Source organism: Taeniopygia guttata, chromosome 1 (assembly GCF_048771995.1).
Source record: "Taeniopygia guttata chromosome 1, bTaeGut7.mat, whole genome shotgun sequence".
NCBI lineage: Eukaryota > Metazoa > Chordata > Aves > Passeriformes > Estrildidae > Taeniopygia > Taeniopygia guttata.
In genome coordinates, this window is record NC_133024.1 from 858975 (window position 1) to 875060 (window position 16086).

Sequence of the window (16086 nt, forward strand, 5' to 3'; positions counted from 1 at the left end):
TATTTATATATTCTCCAGGTCCAGAAAATGCCAGGTGTGTTTTACTCTCTGCCATATATCATAGATGAAATTTAACCTTGATGTGAAGGTGCTGTTTCATCTGGGATCATAAAATATGCCTTTACTGATTTGCAGAACAAAATTCCATTCTTTCACAGTTTCAGCTAAGTCTACATATGCTCTAATGATCACTGAATCAATAAAATCCTGTGGTTATATGTAAGATGCTATAACCATCAGCACAACAGTAGAATTTGTTTTTTCTGTACCCTGTGATGAACTAAGCTGGAAAACTTGTTATTCCAAAATTAAAAGCAGGAAAACAATTTGCTTTGATGTCTGGCTGCATGAGTTGGTGACTTGGGATATAGAAGTAAAAAGGTTTATTTCTTTGCTTCAATTTTTTGGGGATCCGATACAAAAATATTTTTCCTCAAAGAGGAATTCCTCAGCTGTTTGATGATTAAGTGCTGAAATTCACATTAACACCGAAGAAATTCAAGCTAAAATGCACTACTTAAGTGATACGCTATAAGAAATGTTTACTATGGAAATTAGTTACCAGGTTTAGTTCGTGGCTTTTGGGGTCTGGCAGATGGTCTAGGTTTAGATGCAGAAGTAGTGAGCTTTGCTTCTTTAGGAGCTGAAAGAAATATACTGGATTATAAGTGTATGTTTTCCACTGTATCACAAAAAAAAATCAAATAAGGCAATGAATGGCTACTGGCAACAAAAGCAAATGGTCGAATCAGATATGCCAAGAAGGCTTTTCAAAAATCTTCCTAAGAATTGACTACTCCAGCAAAATCTGTTTGCCCTTCATTGTAAAAGTAATTGCATTTAAATATGCAGTGGAAGTTTGCAATCATATCCAAACATTCCTCTCATTGAGTTAGCAAATTCATTTTCACAAGATACCTAAGAGATAAAACAATAATGCTTTTTATAATTTTGAATTCCAGGTCAATTTTAAGCCATAAGAAGACATATATAGGCAAAAGATACAGAAATGTCCTCATTTTTTGGCACAGTAAAGAAATTACTGGCAAACAGCTGAAAGAACATGGAATCAATTAAAAAAAATGATTCATAGCTTCAGTCATTGAATTCTGCTAGTGGAATAGAAGTAGCTAATATAAGTTGAATAATATAAGTAGAATAGCAGTATCATGCAAATGGTACAAATTAAAAGCAATGAGTCCTAGAAAACCTTTTTCCACTAAACATGCACGGGTTGAAATTGTAATTAGTTAATCCACCTGTTAGTCTGACTTCAGATAAAGTGCAATCTCAGTTTCAGGCAGAGGTAAGTAACTTTGTACATTTTTAAAAAGCAGTGCTATGAGAATGGTTTCCATTAAAATGTTTCATAGCAATTGACACAATGAAAAAATATTTGATGTTTACAAAAAGAGCAGAGAGGAGTGAGCCATGAGGAGACTGAGAGATGTTTTTTAAGCCAAAGTGACATCCAGAAGGATTCATAAAGCAGTGGAATTAACATGCTAGCCTAGTACCACAGGAATCCTTCCCTGAGAGTTCTGGGATTAACATCCACAATACTACCTTTACACTTGGCAGTTCAATTGTATTTCCAATGACTTTTCTGAATAAAGAGTGTTGGTGTAGAAAAGCTCTCAGCAAAATGGAAGACAAAAATTTTTATGTACCATGGAACTAGCAAAGCTGCATGAAGAAAGTGGTTTCTCTTAAGTTTGGAAAAACATTTCTGAGTGCTTATCTCCTAACTTTCTTCTTGTTTCAGAGAAACGGATTAAATAGAGCAAAAGCTATGGGATACAGTAACGCAGCACAAACTGTGGCTTGGACTGCAAAGGAGAGTGACTAACAGCTACAGAAACATGTATTACCTAGGGTTGCTTTTGGTTGTTCTACAGTCTCAGAAGTTTTAGGCTCCAAAAGTGGTGGTTTAGGGGCTAGAAGAGAAAAATTCAAGTATAATCAAACCAATCAGTAGGTGTATCAACACGAAGCCCAAAGTGTTATCATTCCAGTAGTTCAGGGGAGTTGTTTTTTAAACAGTCTAGATAAGCCTTAGTCTTGTGTGTAACACCCTACATCCCTTTTAGCTTTGTTTCCTATAAAATTGCACACTGAATGAATGTATGAGGGCCTGCTTCTAAAGCTCCTTCCTTATATTGATGTTTTCAGGACATTTTTCATCTTGTATTTCAGTCAATCAGCAAATTAATTTCTCTTCTGTTATGGGAGAATAGTGAGAAAGGAGAGATAAGGAAGAAAAGATGTAGTCTGTAATGAACACCAGAGAATCTATACGGAAAGAAACTTCTAAAGGCAAAAGTTTTGTTGAAAATCCTAAATCAGTACCTGCAGTTAATTGTAAGAGAGGTATAAGACAATAAAGGCAGCTCCTGTTTTTTACTGATCTGTTTATAAGACATGACAACAGAAACATTTTGGGTTTCAAGTAATCCACAGCACAATAGCTTTTCGTCCAGTACCTAAATCATGAAAGGAGGCAAATTAATTTCCATTAATCCCAAATCCAAAGAAAATGAGTAGAGGTCTGGAGTTTTTTTGATCAAAAGGCAAAAAATACACAACACAATGATTATGTTCCTACACTATTAGTAAAGGTGTCATATTTGCTATAGTATGTCTGTGTGAAAATGGGAGACCGAGAGTGGCAAAGGAGGTTATAAAAATAATAATCATATTTATTACTCATAGGAGTGATATTAAAACACCCTTGTTCCACCCAGAGTCCCAAAGTATTTTTTTCCATTTCAGTCCTTTAAAAAAGTTACAACACTAGAGAACTGGTTAATATTTTTATCACTGGACCCAAACACATAAAACTGAGGAGCTGAACTCTCATTAAGTTAATGAGAGTTCATGACCTATCTGAGAGTGATGAGCTGGTCAGGATGCTCACATATTGTATAGCTCCTGTCCTTTTTAGGAAGTTTTGCTTAGGTATTTAGAGGACATCTGTCTCTGCATACCAGCTAATGAAAATGATGTGCACAATTACCAGGTTTCACACGTTGTACTCCTGGGGTAGCAGATGGTTTCGGTTTAGAAGGAATAAGTGGTATTTCTTTTGGAGCTGAAAGAAAGAGCTCAGTTTGCAATGAAAAATTGTTTAACAAGCATTTCCCACAACAAACAGCACATGTCACATGTTTATACTGAAGACAACTTAGTATGGAATGTCAAAGCCAGCCGATGAAATCAGATTTTGAAGCGTGGAATGGAGATGATACTGAAATGCTGTACGTTGATCAGAAATAAGATTCTGTGAATCCAAAACAATTGAAACTTCCATTTTGAAAGCTTTACATATCAGAGACAATCTGCACATGCGTGTGCATTGGGAGTAAAAGAGATAGAACACTAATAAAAGGATGATGGTGTTTTATCATGCAAGAGACAAGTTTTGCTTCTCTGAGACAGTAAATCCACCCAGAAGCTTGTTCTCATACACAGGTATGTCAAGAACAATCCATATAACAATGATGGAAGAGCAAGACTCTCTAACCAGGAAAAAGAATGATTATGCATGTGAAATGATATGTGGAAGGAATGCATTCATATGGGATGGAGTGCTCAAAACAAACACAGAGTTTTTCACTGGGTGAAAACAACATTACCTAATGTTACCCTTGGCCATTGAAAAGGACGGGAAGTTTTAGGTGTGAAAGATTCCAGAATGGATTCACTTGCTGCTGCTGGAAGAAATGATGACAGTCATAAGAGAGCAAAGAGCTAATGGAAGAAACTCTTCCTTCATGAGCAAAAATAATTTTTTTGTAAGAAGAACAACAAATATTTCACGAATGTTTGGACATTTATCAGTTTAGTATGCATTAGGGAGAAATTCAGAACTGCACAGAGCTTCAGTGACTATAAATCAGCACATCTGTGATGCACAAAACTTCTGGATATTTATTTCCTCTTGCTTTCATTGCAACTGGTCTGGATCTCAACCACTGCCAAGTAAGATTTTAAGAAGAGCTTCTGAACATTTTGAGTTTTGGTCCAATACTTAAGGGAGGTGGTACCGTGTACAATGTAGATATTTAATGAAGAGGACATGTTGAACAATCAATTAGTCACATATTAAAAATATAAAATTTGGAATAGAAATCTGACAACAGATCCAGCTGTGGTTTCAGTCCAAAACCACTGAATGTCTGTAACTATTAACCAATTTCATGCTGTTAAAGATGCACTAATATTAGTGCACATCACATTTTTAGTGATGCTACAATAATAAAATTCAACCTGCAGTTCACATCACAGTGTTTTCATCAGAACTACTCTACAAATACTGTTTTCTCAATTTTTGATGTGGCACATTTTTTAACATTCTGAATCATGTGACTGAGTTGCCATATGGATTATAGCTGTGAGAAAACATCAAGTTCAACCATTAGCAGCAACATAAGTTTGAAAACAGCTGTTAGGGGCTTATCCAAATGTCTACTGAAAATAACAGCAGTGTATTAATTTCACTTGAGTTTTAGAGCATGGCTTGAGCTGTTGAATTAAAAATTAGGTAGAGGTTATTGTACCTGGTCCAGTTTCTGCTATTTCAGGCTTACTAGGTGCCACAGGACTTGAAAGAACAGGCTGAATATCACTGAAAGCTATAAAAGAACCACATCACATGGTCTGTGATTATTAATTCTACACACAGCTTTTTCTGATCACAGAAAAACAACCAAAAATATAATATGTTACGGCACACATAATCTGCACTTCACCATAAGCACACCTTACCTCAGGAATGGAGCAGTACTGGATTAGAGTGTGAGCTGAAGGTAGTGCTTAAAGTGAAAACTAAAACTAAATTGTCAGCCAACCACAGCTAACATTGCTGTGGATCACATGGTCCACACAGCTTAAAGCAACCCAGACAATACAAAGATAAAAACTTCTGATACCACAGTTATAAAGTACTCAATCCCCCCGCCAACAAAAACTATAAAAACTAAAAAGCACTGCAAGGTTATTTCCATGAAGAAAAGCACCTGCCTTAGTTCTCTTCAGTGCTTTGTTTTGCATCAATATTTTTTTAGTGAATTTTAATGTTATATAATCTGTCACACAAGAAAAACAAGAGTAAAGTTAAAAAAACCTGCTAACCAGCAAAAGAAAATAGTAAGAAAGGAGCTTCCTATGCTGACAAGACAATAGTACAACAACACGTTGTTTTAGTATTCTTAATAAGATTTAGTCAGTAGTAGTATTAAACCTAGTTTAGTAGTATTAAACAGGTTTACTTCATGTAAGTATATCTCCAAATAGCCCTAGAAGTTTAGAAGAAATGAATGTGAGACCAGAAACACTACCAGGTGAGTTTCTCAGCAGAAAGCACAACTTCTCATGTAAAAAAGGATGCTTTCAATGATTGTGACTCGCACAGAAGCAACATAGAAGATGATGAAAATATCTAGGGTTAATGAAATTTAAGAAAAGGCTGAAAGGCTGTCCAAACACCAAAAGGGGTTTAACTGAAAAGCTAAAGCATTACTATTACCCGCAGTTGTTGTTAGCACCTGAGGTGCTCTGGAAAGAGGAGGCAAAGGTTTTTCCAGGTCAGCTGAACTTGTAACTGTAGAAAAATGTAAATATTCCTGAGACAGATGCATATTGATGCAGACATAGCAAGGGGGGGCAAAAATCAGAAAAAAAAAATTGCTTTACACTGCTTTGCAAGATGCCGACACCACTTTAACAGAGTGTCATAAATTTCCAGCTTAAAAAGAAAGTAACAAAACTTCAAAGTTTTGAACATGTCACACGCCTATAACAGACACAGCCTGACAGGAACTGCAGTTCCCCTAAAAGCAGATTTATCAACAGGAGTCAATTGATCTGTATCCATGTAACATGAAAAAGCCTGTGCTTTTGACTTCACCTGCACCCACAGAAAGAGACCTATATACTTAAAATGCACGCAAATATTAATTTGTACAACCAAGTATTTCTATTGCCAAAGCTTTGCATGTTTCAATATAGCAAATGCCAGTATTTTGACTAACAGGTTTTAACATACTACACATCATGCAATTTGTCATTTGTGGTATTTTATCTAATTGACATAATATAAATTAACACAACTTCTGTGATATATCAAAGAGACAGACTGAGGCAGAAAATTTAACACAAAACTGTTGAAACATGACCCAGTAATAAAAGTTTCAAGGTGCAATAGCAACATAACCTGAAAAAAAGTCTTATGAATAGAGAAAACTGCAAAATAATATGTATGATATGCCTAACAAAAAATCCCCCATAGTGAAATGCCCCAGTCAAGAACATATCTTTATAATTGATAATGAACACATCCAGCTATTGGTCCTACTGGTCTTAATCTATTCAACAGCTAAAAACCACACAAAAATATTAATTCCTGTGGTTTCAGATGTATTTGATCCTATACCACAAAATATCACCATGTAATTCTAGAGCCTATCAGACACTGCAAACAAAATTCTGCTTCAGACACCAAGCAATCAGAGCAAACAGCCTGTAACAAACATCCTTGATGCAAAACCAAACACTAAGCAACGGAAGTACCATAAATACAATTTACCAGTCTCTGGTTTTGATATTTCTGCAGATGCAAAAGTATGGGACACGAAATTAATATGATTAGAGTCCAGTGAAGCTGGAAAAAGAAAACCAAAACAAAATATTTTTTTCGTCATCCAAACATATAGACTGTATAGGTTTCAAGACATTACTAAGAAACTAGGGATTCAGGAAAGGAAAACATCTAAAATGACCATGCCACAGATTTTCTAATGTAAATGTATGAAAATGCACTGATGATGAAAATGATGAAGGAGCTGGAAGAAATATGAAGAAGAGATGACATGACAAGAGCAGCGGAATTGCCATAGCCAAAGCCGGAATTAAATGTGGTTTTGCACGTATGACCCCTTTCACCTCTGTGCTGCAGCTTTGCTGAAATCTAGGCCCAAGAGAAGTAGCAGGTTGGCTAAAAGCACAACAATATCTCTTGGGAAAATTCCCATCTCACATCACTATCAGAGCTGCAAGAAATGTCATTACTACCACAGGCAGCTGGTGTCTCAAACTGTGAAGAAACATCCTATGATTAACCAAATGCCGAAACGAGGTTTTGATTTAAAACCCTAACACGGCTCAAAAGCAGCAGCAGAGCAGAGTGTTCCCAGTTCCTGGTGATGGCCATTGGTGTCCTCTTGTGCCAGCCCAGCTGGGTTTGCCTACTGAGCGCTGCTGTGCTGGAACGCGTCAGAGAAAGCCAGACCCACCACCCAAACACAAAGAAGCAGGGCAGTGGAGCTGAGGGCAGGGGCAACCAGGTGGTCTCTGCAGAATGCCACATGCTTCCTGCAGAAGATGCTCTGGCCGTGGAAACAGCGTGGGACCAAGGAGGAGAGCTGCAGAGCCGTGTGGCGAGCGCTTCGGCAAGCCAAGCTGACAGCAAGGCTCCGTCCTTCCGCGGGAGACGCCAAGGGTGCCGGGGGGTTTGGGCTGGGAGGAGTGATGGCAGGTGAAAGGGATGGCAGAAATGGGAAAAGAAGGCTGGTGCCATTACCCATCCCAGTTTGCTGAGCTGCCGGGGAGGAAGGAGTGGTGGGCTTCGGCCTCGGTCTTGGAGCAGCTGCGATCAAACACAGAAACCACCTTCAGGGCCTCTCACAGGCTGCTGTCACACAGCTCACACCAACAACAGCTGCAGAGAAGGGCACGTGGCCCTGCTTGGGCCAGGCTGCCATGGCACAGCTCCACTGCCCACGGGGGTGCCACAGTGCTGCCTTTCAGCTGGCACTGGCAGCCAGGGCAGGAGAGAAAACCTAGAAAGGCTTCCCCAGGAAATCTGCAGGTAGAATGATTTTTGGTAAGGAGCCATAAGGCTCCAGCCACACCACTGAGCCACTCTTTGGGACAGCAGCACATCTCAACAGCTCATCCCTGCAGAGCAGAGCATGGCCAGAGGCAGCAGTGAAGGAGGGAATCGCTGCTATTTACCCATCCTTGTGGTTTCCCGTGGGGCAGACGAGGTCCATTCCAGGTCTGGGCTCTCGGTCGCTATGGTCAGACACAGAAATGATCTTGAGATATCCACTCAGCCTTGCCACAGCAGTACAACACCCTAAATGTCTGTATTTAGGGACACATGTGCCCTTTCCTGGCAGCACCCTGTGACTCAAACCTGCACTCAAGTGTCTTGCTGTGGTTGCAGCTACCACAATACTGAGCCTCAGTAGCTAAATGGCTCTACATCCACAGAAAAATACCAAAATATCCACTTCACCAAAACAGTCCTTATAGTTCCTTGGAAGATGAACAACCAACAGGAAATGTGGACAGAGCATGAATCAAGACTCATCTTAGAATTCAAAATTCAGGACGACAAGTGCTGGATACATCTCCAATGCAAACAGCTGCAAATAGTAATTACTAATGTTTCTAGCATGAAGAAATAAACTGCACATTGTGCTATCAATATTCAGTTATAACTCCCACCTTTCTTAAATGGTTAATAGTTTATGCAAGTAAGTATTTTCTTACTGTTTTCACTATTATTGTTTTTACATAGAATATATAACTTCTCATCATTCAAATGAAAAGTGTTACAATTCCCTGTGAAATATAATTCCCATTCTTCCTTACAGTTAGTCTCTAAGCCAATAATTAACATGCCTATTCAGCAAGCTTGAACTTTAGTTCCCATTCAAAAAGATAAAAGAAATTCTGCATGCTAGCAAATTCTCATCAGTAAGAAGACACAAAAATATGGTTCTGCCATATTGGATTATTTCATTCTAGAAAGAATTTTAAAAATAACAACTGCAGATAGAGTCACACAGGAGTTCTGTGTCAAATTCTTTTTGTCACTGGTCCCTTCAAAACTGACTTTTCAAGTGATGGAAAAAAGCATATGTTCAAACATCATGATAACGTCATTAGTATGACAAGGAATTTAAAATGCATTAACAAACTGCAGATATTGCTCAAAGCAGGTTAAAATTATGTTAAACAATGGTAAGAAAAAAGAAAAAAATTAAAATATCTTTTTACCCTCCACTGGTCCTTGGCTTGCAAGGTAAGGAGAAGAAGTTTTCAGCTTTGGTCTCTGAGTAACTAAGATTAAACCAGAAAACTTCCTTCAGAATGAGAGACAAACTCTAATTTTTTAAAGATGTGTCAGTACAGAACTGTGTGAATAAAGTCCATATTACACTCAGCTCTTTTACAGAACTATTTGCATTCATTTCAAGGTTATTCCACTTCAAAATCAGGAGGGTTTAGTTGAGTTAGTGTAGTATACACACAGTTAATCTTTTAGTGAACAAAGCCTATAGATCAGAAAACTAGGAAGAGTAATTGAGAAGCCTAATAATTAAGTATTTCATCATTTACATAAATGACTGACAATCTTGCTGATATGTTTGGCATTGCCACTATCAATAAAAGAATTTAAGTATTGTGAAATGATAGACATTAGGATGGAATAACTGTTTACCCATCACTGTCCTCGTGGTTTTCAGGAAAGGAAAAGATGTGGGCTCCAGAACTGGTCTCGGGAGAACTAAGATTAGAGATGGAAACTATCTTGAGATGTTATGGCAGTCTCTCTATGCATATGAAAGCATTACTTTAATCACACCCAAATTAAGTAAATATTTTAATTGTGGTTTCTCATGTATACTCTTTCTACCAAATAAATCCTACATCAATTTATAGCCACTTGGTATAACCACAAACCCCCAGCCACCAGCTAAACACTGCTACTACTGCACAATAGTGACAGCTATGATGCTCCAGAGCTGCCTTTTAAGTGCAGTAAATGACACATTCCAAATTCCTTTTTCAGGCATCAAATATTTTCCAACTATAAATTGCAAACTAGTCAATGAATATATAGCCATAACTTTTGTTTGCATCAAAGATACTGCCCACCTTATATTTAATCTGAAAAGCTATTAACTAGCTCTTCTTATTGTATACTTCATCACACTTAAAAATGAACTTTGGGTCAAAACTAATCTATGCCTGGAAAAAACAAAGAGAAACAATAGGTTCTTCACTGAGAAATGTATAAAGGTGAAATTAATAAGGATTTCCATCAAGAGCTGGGCACCCTGGTAGAAGAAAACCAACTTGTGCCTTCATAATCAAAATCCGTAAGAATCTCTAACAGAATAACTTGATTAATTTACAACTTTTCATTCTGAACAGGTATGAAGTACTATGAAGTACTTTGAACAGACAGAACTTCATATAGACGCTGGAAGACAAAGGTAAGTTACAAGAAGAGTCACATTTACTACACAGCAATTAGTGAACAAGTAAAGAAATTACAACAGTGAATGCAAAGATCACAATAAAAATCCCTTCTCTTGTCTAAGAATGCATTATTGAAAAGGAAAAAAGTTTTAATAAAAGCATAGAACAAATTCCTAACACAAACGGATGATAATCAAAGAGTTTATCTCAGAAAAAGGAATGAAAGTTTGGACATTGTCACCACGCTTTTAAGGACACAGTACAGAAAAAGAAGAAGAGCACATATCGGATGGACCAACAAAAAGAACTTTTCAAACAAAGAGTTCTTCTGAAAATTCTGTTAGACTCCTCCAGTCTTAGCAAATAAAATCTTTCAAATGCAATAAAAGTTTATAGGGTAAATTGACAGGGGATAGAATGAAAGAGTTTCACAAATTTATCCCTTTTCATCTGACTACACACTTCTCTGTGGCACAGGGCTTCTTACTGTCCTCTCCATCTTAATTTTGTTGCTGAAAAACGGAAATAATAAGAGTTTCACAATTCCATGTTCTGAATATATTCTCCTTGCCTACCACTTATTTAAAGAAGTGTTCAACATAACCGTTATGATGGCAAATATAAAAGGAAGTACCTACTTGTTAATGTAAATGGGGATACTATAGAACATTTACAAATATCTATAGAGATCTGCAGTAGGAGGTAACGTTCAGAATATATAAAGAGAAAAAAAGGAGAATTCCTGTGTTCAGCATTAAATTTGTCCTGTAGAGGTAGAAAATATGAAAGAAATTGATTGGATCATTTAGGAAACATGTGGAAAGCTGACAAACCTTTATATCCCCAAATAAAGTTGGTGGGTTTTTTTCCCCCTAGATACAGCTAGACTATCAAGTCTCAAGCTGTTTAAAAAACCCCCTAACCCTGAACTTGGGTTTGCAATGCTCACTGTGCTACCTTTAATCTCCCTAAAAGGACTTTTGTCATAGCTGGAGAGTCCACCTTAATGAGAAATATGCTTGAATATTCTATGCAACTTCATGATTTACAACTTCAACAACCATTAATTTGTTTTAAAACCACAACTGAACATGAACAATATTTATAGAAGATAAATCCAAAAAGAGAATTTCTTGCTCTCTGCCCCCAGCATTGTAACTGACCAGGACAATGTCTTAAATACCAATAATGACAGAAATACACTTTTGTAATGACAAAGTAATTAGAAAATAAAAAAGGATATCACTTGAAGTAATACAGCAGCTATCTGTATCATGATACATCTCATATAGTAGAGAAATTAAAGTTTGCTTACAAGCCCCACAGTATCACATGGCAAAGTTCTAAGACATTAAGTAATACATAATTGGTCAGTGGCAATCATGACCAATACTACCAATTAGTACTGTAAAAGTGAACTCAGAATTTGGAAAGAAGATCATAACCCAGTATTTTAAACATCATAGATATTGCCTTAAACAAAAATAGTCCCGATGCAGGATTTTTATCTTGCAGTTGTTCTTATCCCCAAAGTAAAGGAAATCAACATTTCACCAAAAGCACCCTGGGAACCCTTTTAATAATTCAAGAACACTCCTTTTGCAAGAAATGTCAATTCCAGACTGAGTGATGGCATTTCCGTGACTCCAGATGCTTTAGATGGGAATTGAGAAACTGTCTGCATTTCATTAAGAGCTGCACAGAAAATCTGGATTTGAAGTGCCGAGGAATCTGACTGTTGCTGGGATAGCAAACACACAAGCTGTGCTGTTCAAGATGATGTCACTGCAAACACAGGCAAGATACTGGACACTTCAAAGTCCTTTCTGTATTATGTGAATAAGGAGAAAGACATGTGCTCAATAGGGTGACAAGAAGATCCAGTATCTGATTCTAGACAGAACTAAGAATCTTCTTCTACACTTTCTGGAGTTTAAATTACAGTAACACGAGGAAGGGATTCATACAAGTTGGTGCAAAAGATCAATCTTTTTGCACCTTGTACCAAAAATGCTTTCTAGCTGCTGATCAAGAAGTGGCATATACAAACCTGTTCTTTAATAGGCTGGCCATTTGGATTTAGAAGAAAATGTGTTCACAGCAGAAAAAGGCAGCAAGTGGCAATGCGATGAAAATTAAACCTAAACTACTTTTTGCTGCAAGGGAGTTTTGGTAAAAGCTTGAAAGAGACTTTGGAGGGAATTGTCATTATTGAATGGAAATTAAATATTTCTTCTTGCAGGGACACTAAACGAAACAGAACCTTGAGCACTAACAGAACTGCATTTGTTCAGTGTCCCATTTTGTAAGGTATTGGTAAGTTAGCTATTTTATGAATTGAGGTAGTAGAAGAAGCCTAAAGGATAAATGCTGATAAGGAAGAACAGGAAAACTATATAGATTATTATATTACATTATTAGGTGTAATTAATTTAAATGTCAATAAAATACCATCAATCTACCAGTTCCATTTCACTGGGGTCTAGTATAACAGGTTTCAAGGGTGTTTGAAAGCATCGGATCTACCATGGAGTGTCCATGAGCAATTTGCTGCAAATGTTTTCTTTAAATTACAGCGTTGTGCCTTGTATTTGGGGAGTAGGACTCAAGCAATATAGCATTACATGTGCCATGGCACATTTTTGTTTCTATTGGTCTCATGCCTGTGCAGTCTCCCTTTTTTACAGCAAAATCTCTGACTTAATTACTGCTTTAATATATATTCAAATTAAAGTATTTCAGAGTCTATTCTCCACCATTTTGAAATCCATATCTTCATTGCTAAGTTCACTGCTATTTCTATGGACTTACTCAACAGTTTCAACTCAGAATGGTCAGGGATTTATACAAAACTTAGTTACCTTTCACTCTACCCCTCTGCAGTATTGCAACTTAGAAACTCTATGGAATAAGACATGCCTATTAAAACCAAACACAGCAATACAGACTTGTAAATATACCAGGAATATAGGCCAAAATTAGAAGAGAATATTTACTGTTTAATGCAAAATTTCCTAAATTAGTCTGGTGTTTGAGAGATCAACTAATTACAACAGTTCTGAGGATATTTTGAGTAATATTAATCTTAACTAACAATATACAATTTTAAAATTAAAATCTCTGGGGCAATTTTTATTTAGAATCACATTTTTCAAGTATTACCAGGTATAGCTGATGGTATTTCTTGGAAGCCTGATGTTTCAGGTCTTGAAGAAATGTGCTGAGTTTCATCAAAAGCTGAAAGAAAATCTGGAGTTAAAATTAGAACTGGCTTCAGATCCACAGTATTTGGCCAGTAGCTGTTGGGCAGTTCAAGACAACATTGATGTGAGATCAAGCAAGGTGACAGCAGCTGTAAAGATCAGCTGAGAAATGAGGTGTTACATGAACACTGAAGCTGGTGTGAAATGAAGGAGGGTCAATTCCAGTAGCTCATGTGAGGCAATCTTCTCACTGGCCTCTTTTTTGAAATACTTATTCTTTGAAAGAAAACTGCAGCAGCCAAAAGAAACCTAGAGGTAGCAGAGGTCTATTTGTAGATTGCTATTCAGTCCCTGTGGGGAATTATTTTCCAGCTTAGATTGCACAGAAATGGCTGAGTTGAGCAGGTGGGGAGGAGTGTGGGGAGAAATCAGCACCAAGCAGCCTTCGAAGCAACGTGTCCGAGTGAAGCTTGGCACTCCCCACAGCGGCTGGAAGGGATGGCAAGCAGTGGAAAAGCTAATGGAATTAGAAGCTATTTACCCATCACGCTCCCTCTGGTTTCCACGGAGGGGTGAGAAGTGATTTTCAGGCCTGAGTCCCGGGTAGCTAAGATCAAATATGAAAATAATCTTGAAACAGTAAATAAGGTGATCTTCAGCCCTTAGCAGGGACATATATTCATTTTATATTTCTTGTGTACACACTTCTAATTGATATTTGCGGTAGCCTACTACATTTTTGTCTCATGGGGCAATTTTTTTTTTTTTTTTTGGATACATAACATCTAATTTTAAGTATTAGCTACTTAGGCCAACTGTCTGCATCTGATTTAAAAATCCAATCCAATAGCAACAGCTGACAGCAAACTCCTTCTCCCCTGCACTTTAGTTTGGATGTGCCTGACAAGTCTTTTAAATAAGGAATAGCAGATGCCCAATATTGTTTTGAAATAGCATGCACACAGTTTTCACACAGGTGATATCAAAACATTTTCCTACAAATTCATATTTTGGCCGAGAATCAGATTTTCCCTGCAACTGCCACAAAACTACTTTAATAGAAGCAGGATTTTTGAGACAGGTTATCCTATGCCAGAAAATGGCTTTAAAATATTTTAATGTTTTTTTCTGACAATATAATAATAAAAACACAAATAAAAAATCCAAAAAAGAAAAACAACAAAAAAACCCAAACCAAAAAGCCCCAACAAACCCAGATTCTATCAGCCCCTAAGACCACCATTTCCCTTAGAGAAATTATGCAGCCTAGAGCATGAAAGAAACATTTCTATGAGTGGTATTATATGAAAAAATGAAGAGTGGATACTCTTAAGGACACTCATGATTTAATAAAGTGCAAGGCCAAGTAATAAGTAATCTAAATAGCCCAGTTTTTTAAATCAAAAGAGAAGGCTGTAGTAACTTGATGGGGACAATACTGCAGATGACAGCAAAGTCATGCATGATAAACTGCTAAAAGTTTTCTGTCTACTGAAGATAGAAATGACCTTGGATAGATAGAGTTCTCAGCTTCAAAAGAGAACAAAGACCTTGTGTTCATGCAGAGGCAAGATAACTGTCAGCACCACCCACTGAGTATTAGCACAGCTGCATCATGTTTGTGTTCAGTGTGAATTCTGCAATAGATAAAAGCTTTTCTAAAGTTATCTCTGAAGGGAAGCTAAAAGAACACTGACCAAACTGTAACCAAAGAAGACCAGAAAAAACACAAACAGTGTATGCATGCTGTAATTAGCTAATCTTCAGATGACAAACAACGTCAATGCTCATTTACCCAATTCCATTTGATTGGTCCCCAGAAAGAGAGTGATGTTTGATACACTGATGTAATAAAATGTCACTTGTTAAATCATGCTAGCATGAACAGAACCAAGGATGAGAACCTCCCAGCAACCTTCTACTGTTTTTTATGACCACATTCTGGGAAAATCTCACACTCAAATACTAATTACTAAATTGTGCCTAAAAACCTATATTCTTCATGAATAAATGGAGGGAAATAATAAATTATTAGCAGAAGTAACTGTAAAAATAATTTTTAGCACCAAAATGCTGCACTGAAGCAGCCTTTTAAATATTAGAGACTACTTCAAAAAGTTTTAACAGGAAACCAAAGTCCAACCAATGAAGCTCCTTAAAAGGTGTTTACTAGGTAAAGAAAAACACTTCCCCTGCAAAGCATAACTGCTATGCTGATATCCCAAAATTCATCAGAGGCCAAGAGTTGACTCTTAGGTGCTGAATTCTGCCCCACTGACCACACCAAAACCCTTCAGTAATACAATACTAGCTGAAAGTGCCAGGTGGTATCAGGATCACTTACTTGAGGCTAGAACTGCTAATTATACACAGGTAATTATTACAAATAACATGAAGCCCTAACAAACAAATGAAAGACCACTGGAGGCAACATCAAAAATACAAGATATATAACAGACATCAAAATTGTACCACTCAAATATAAAGAAAATCAAGGATAGAGTATAAAATAAATGCCATTTACCAGTCTCTTGCTCTGGCATTTTTGTAGATGTAGAAGTTTGGGGAGTGGAAGTAACATGAAGAAAGTCATGTGAGGCTGGAAAAA

General features: G+C 37.1%; 1 protein-coding gene across 35 annotated transcripts in view; it reads right to left on the bottom strand.

Moving 5' to 3' along the window:
* The window catches only part of ABI3BP (ABI family member 3 binding protein), a 127412-nt gene that overhangs the window by 52949 nt on the left and 58377 nt on the right, over nucleotides 1-16086 (bottom strand). For 22 of the 35 annotated variants that reach the window (XM_072933424.1, XM_072932376.1, XM_072933125.1 and 19 more), the window contains 14 exons: nucleotides 16003-16077; nucleotides 14020-14085; nucleotides 13438-13512; nucleotides 9512-9577; nucleotides 9067-9129; nucleotides 8014-8073; nucleotides 7580-7645; nucleotides 6587-6661; nucleotides 5528-5602; nucleotides 4560-4634; nucleotides 3636-3713; nucleotides 3017-3091; nucleotides 1872-1937; nucleotides 563-643 (listed from right to left, as the gene is read on the bottom strand). In XM_072933424.1, the coding sequence (XP_072789525.1) occupies nucleotides 563-643; nucleotides 1872-1937; nucleotides 3017-3091; nucleotides 3636-3713; nucleotides 4560-4634; nucleotides 5528-5602; nucleotides 6587-6661; nucleotides 7580-7645; nucleotides 8014-8073; nucleotides 9067-9129; nucleotides 9512-9577; nucleotides 13438-13512; nucleotides 14020-14085; nucleotides 16003-16077 (996 nt within the window). The remainder of the gene's footprint in view (nucleotides 1-562; nucleotides 644-1871; nucleotides 1938-3016; nucleotides 3092-3635; nucleotides 3714-4559; nucleotides 4635-5527; nucleotides 5603-6586; nucleotides 6662-7579; nucleotides 7646-8013; nucleotides 8074-9066; nucleotides 9130-9511; nucleotides 9578-13437; nucleotides 13513-14019; nucleotides 14086-16002; nucleotides 16078-16086) is intronic. The other 13 variants (XM_072933389.1, XM_072932677.1, XM_072932408.1 and 10 more) reach the window with 8 other exon arrangements.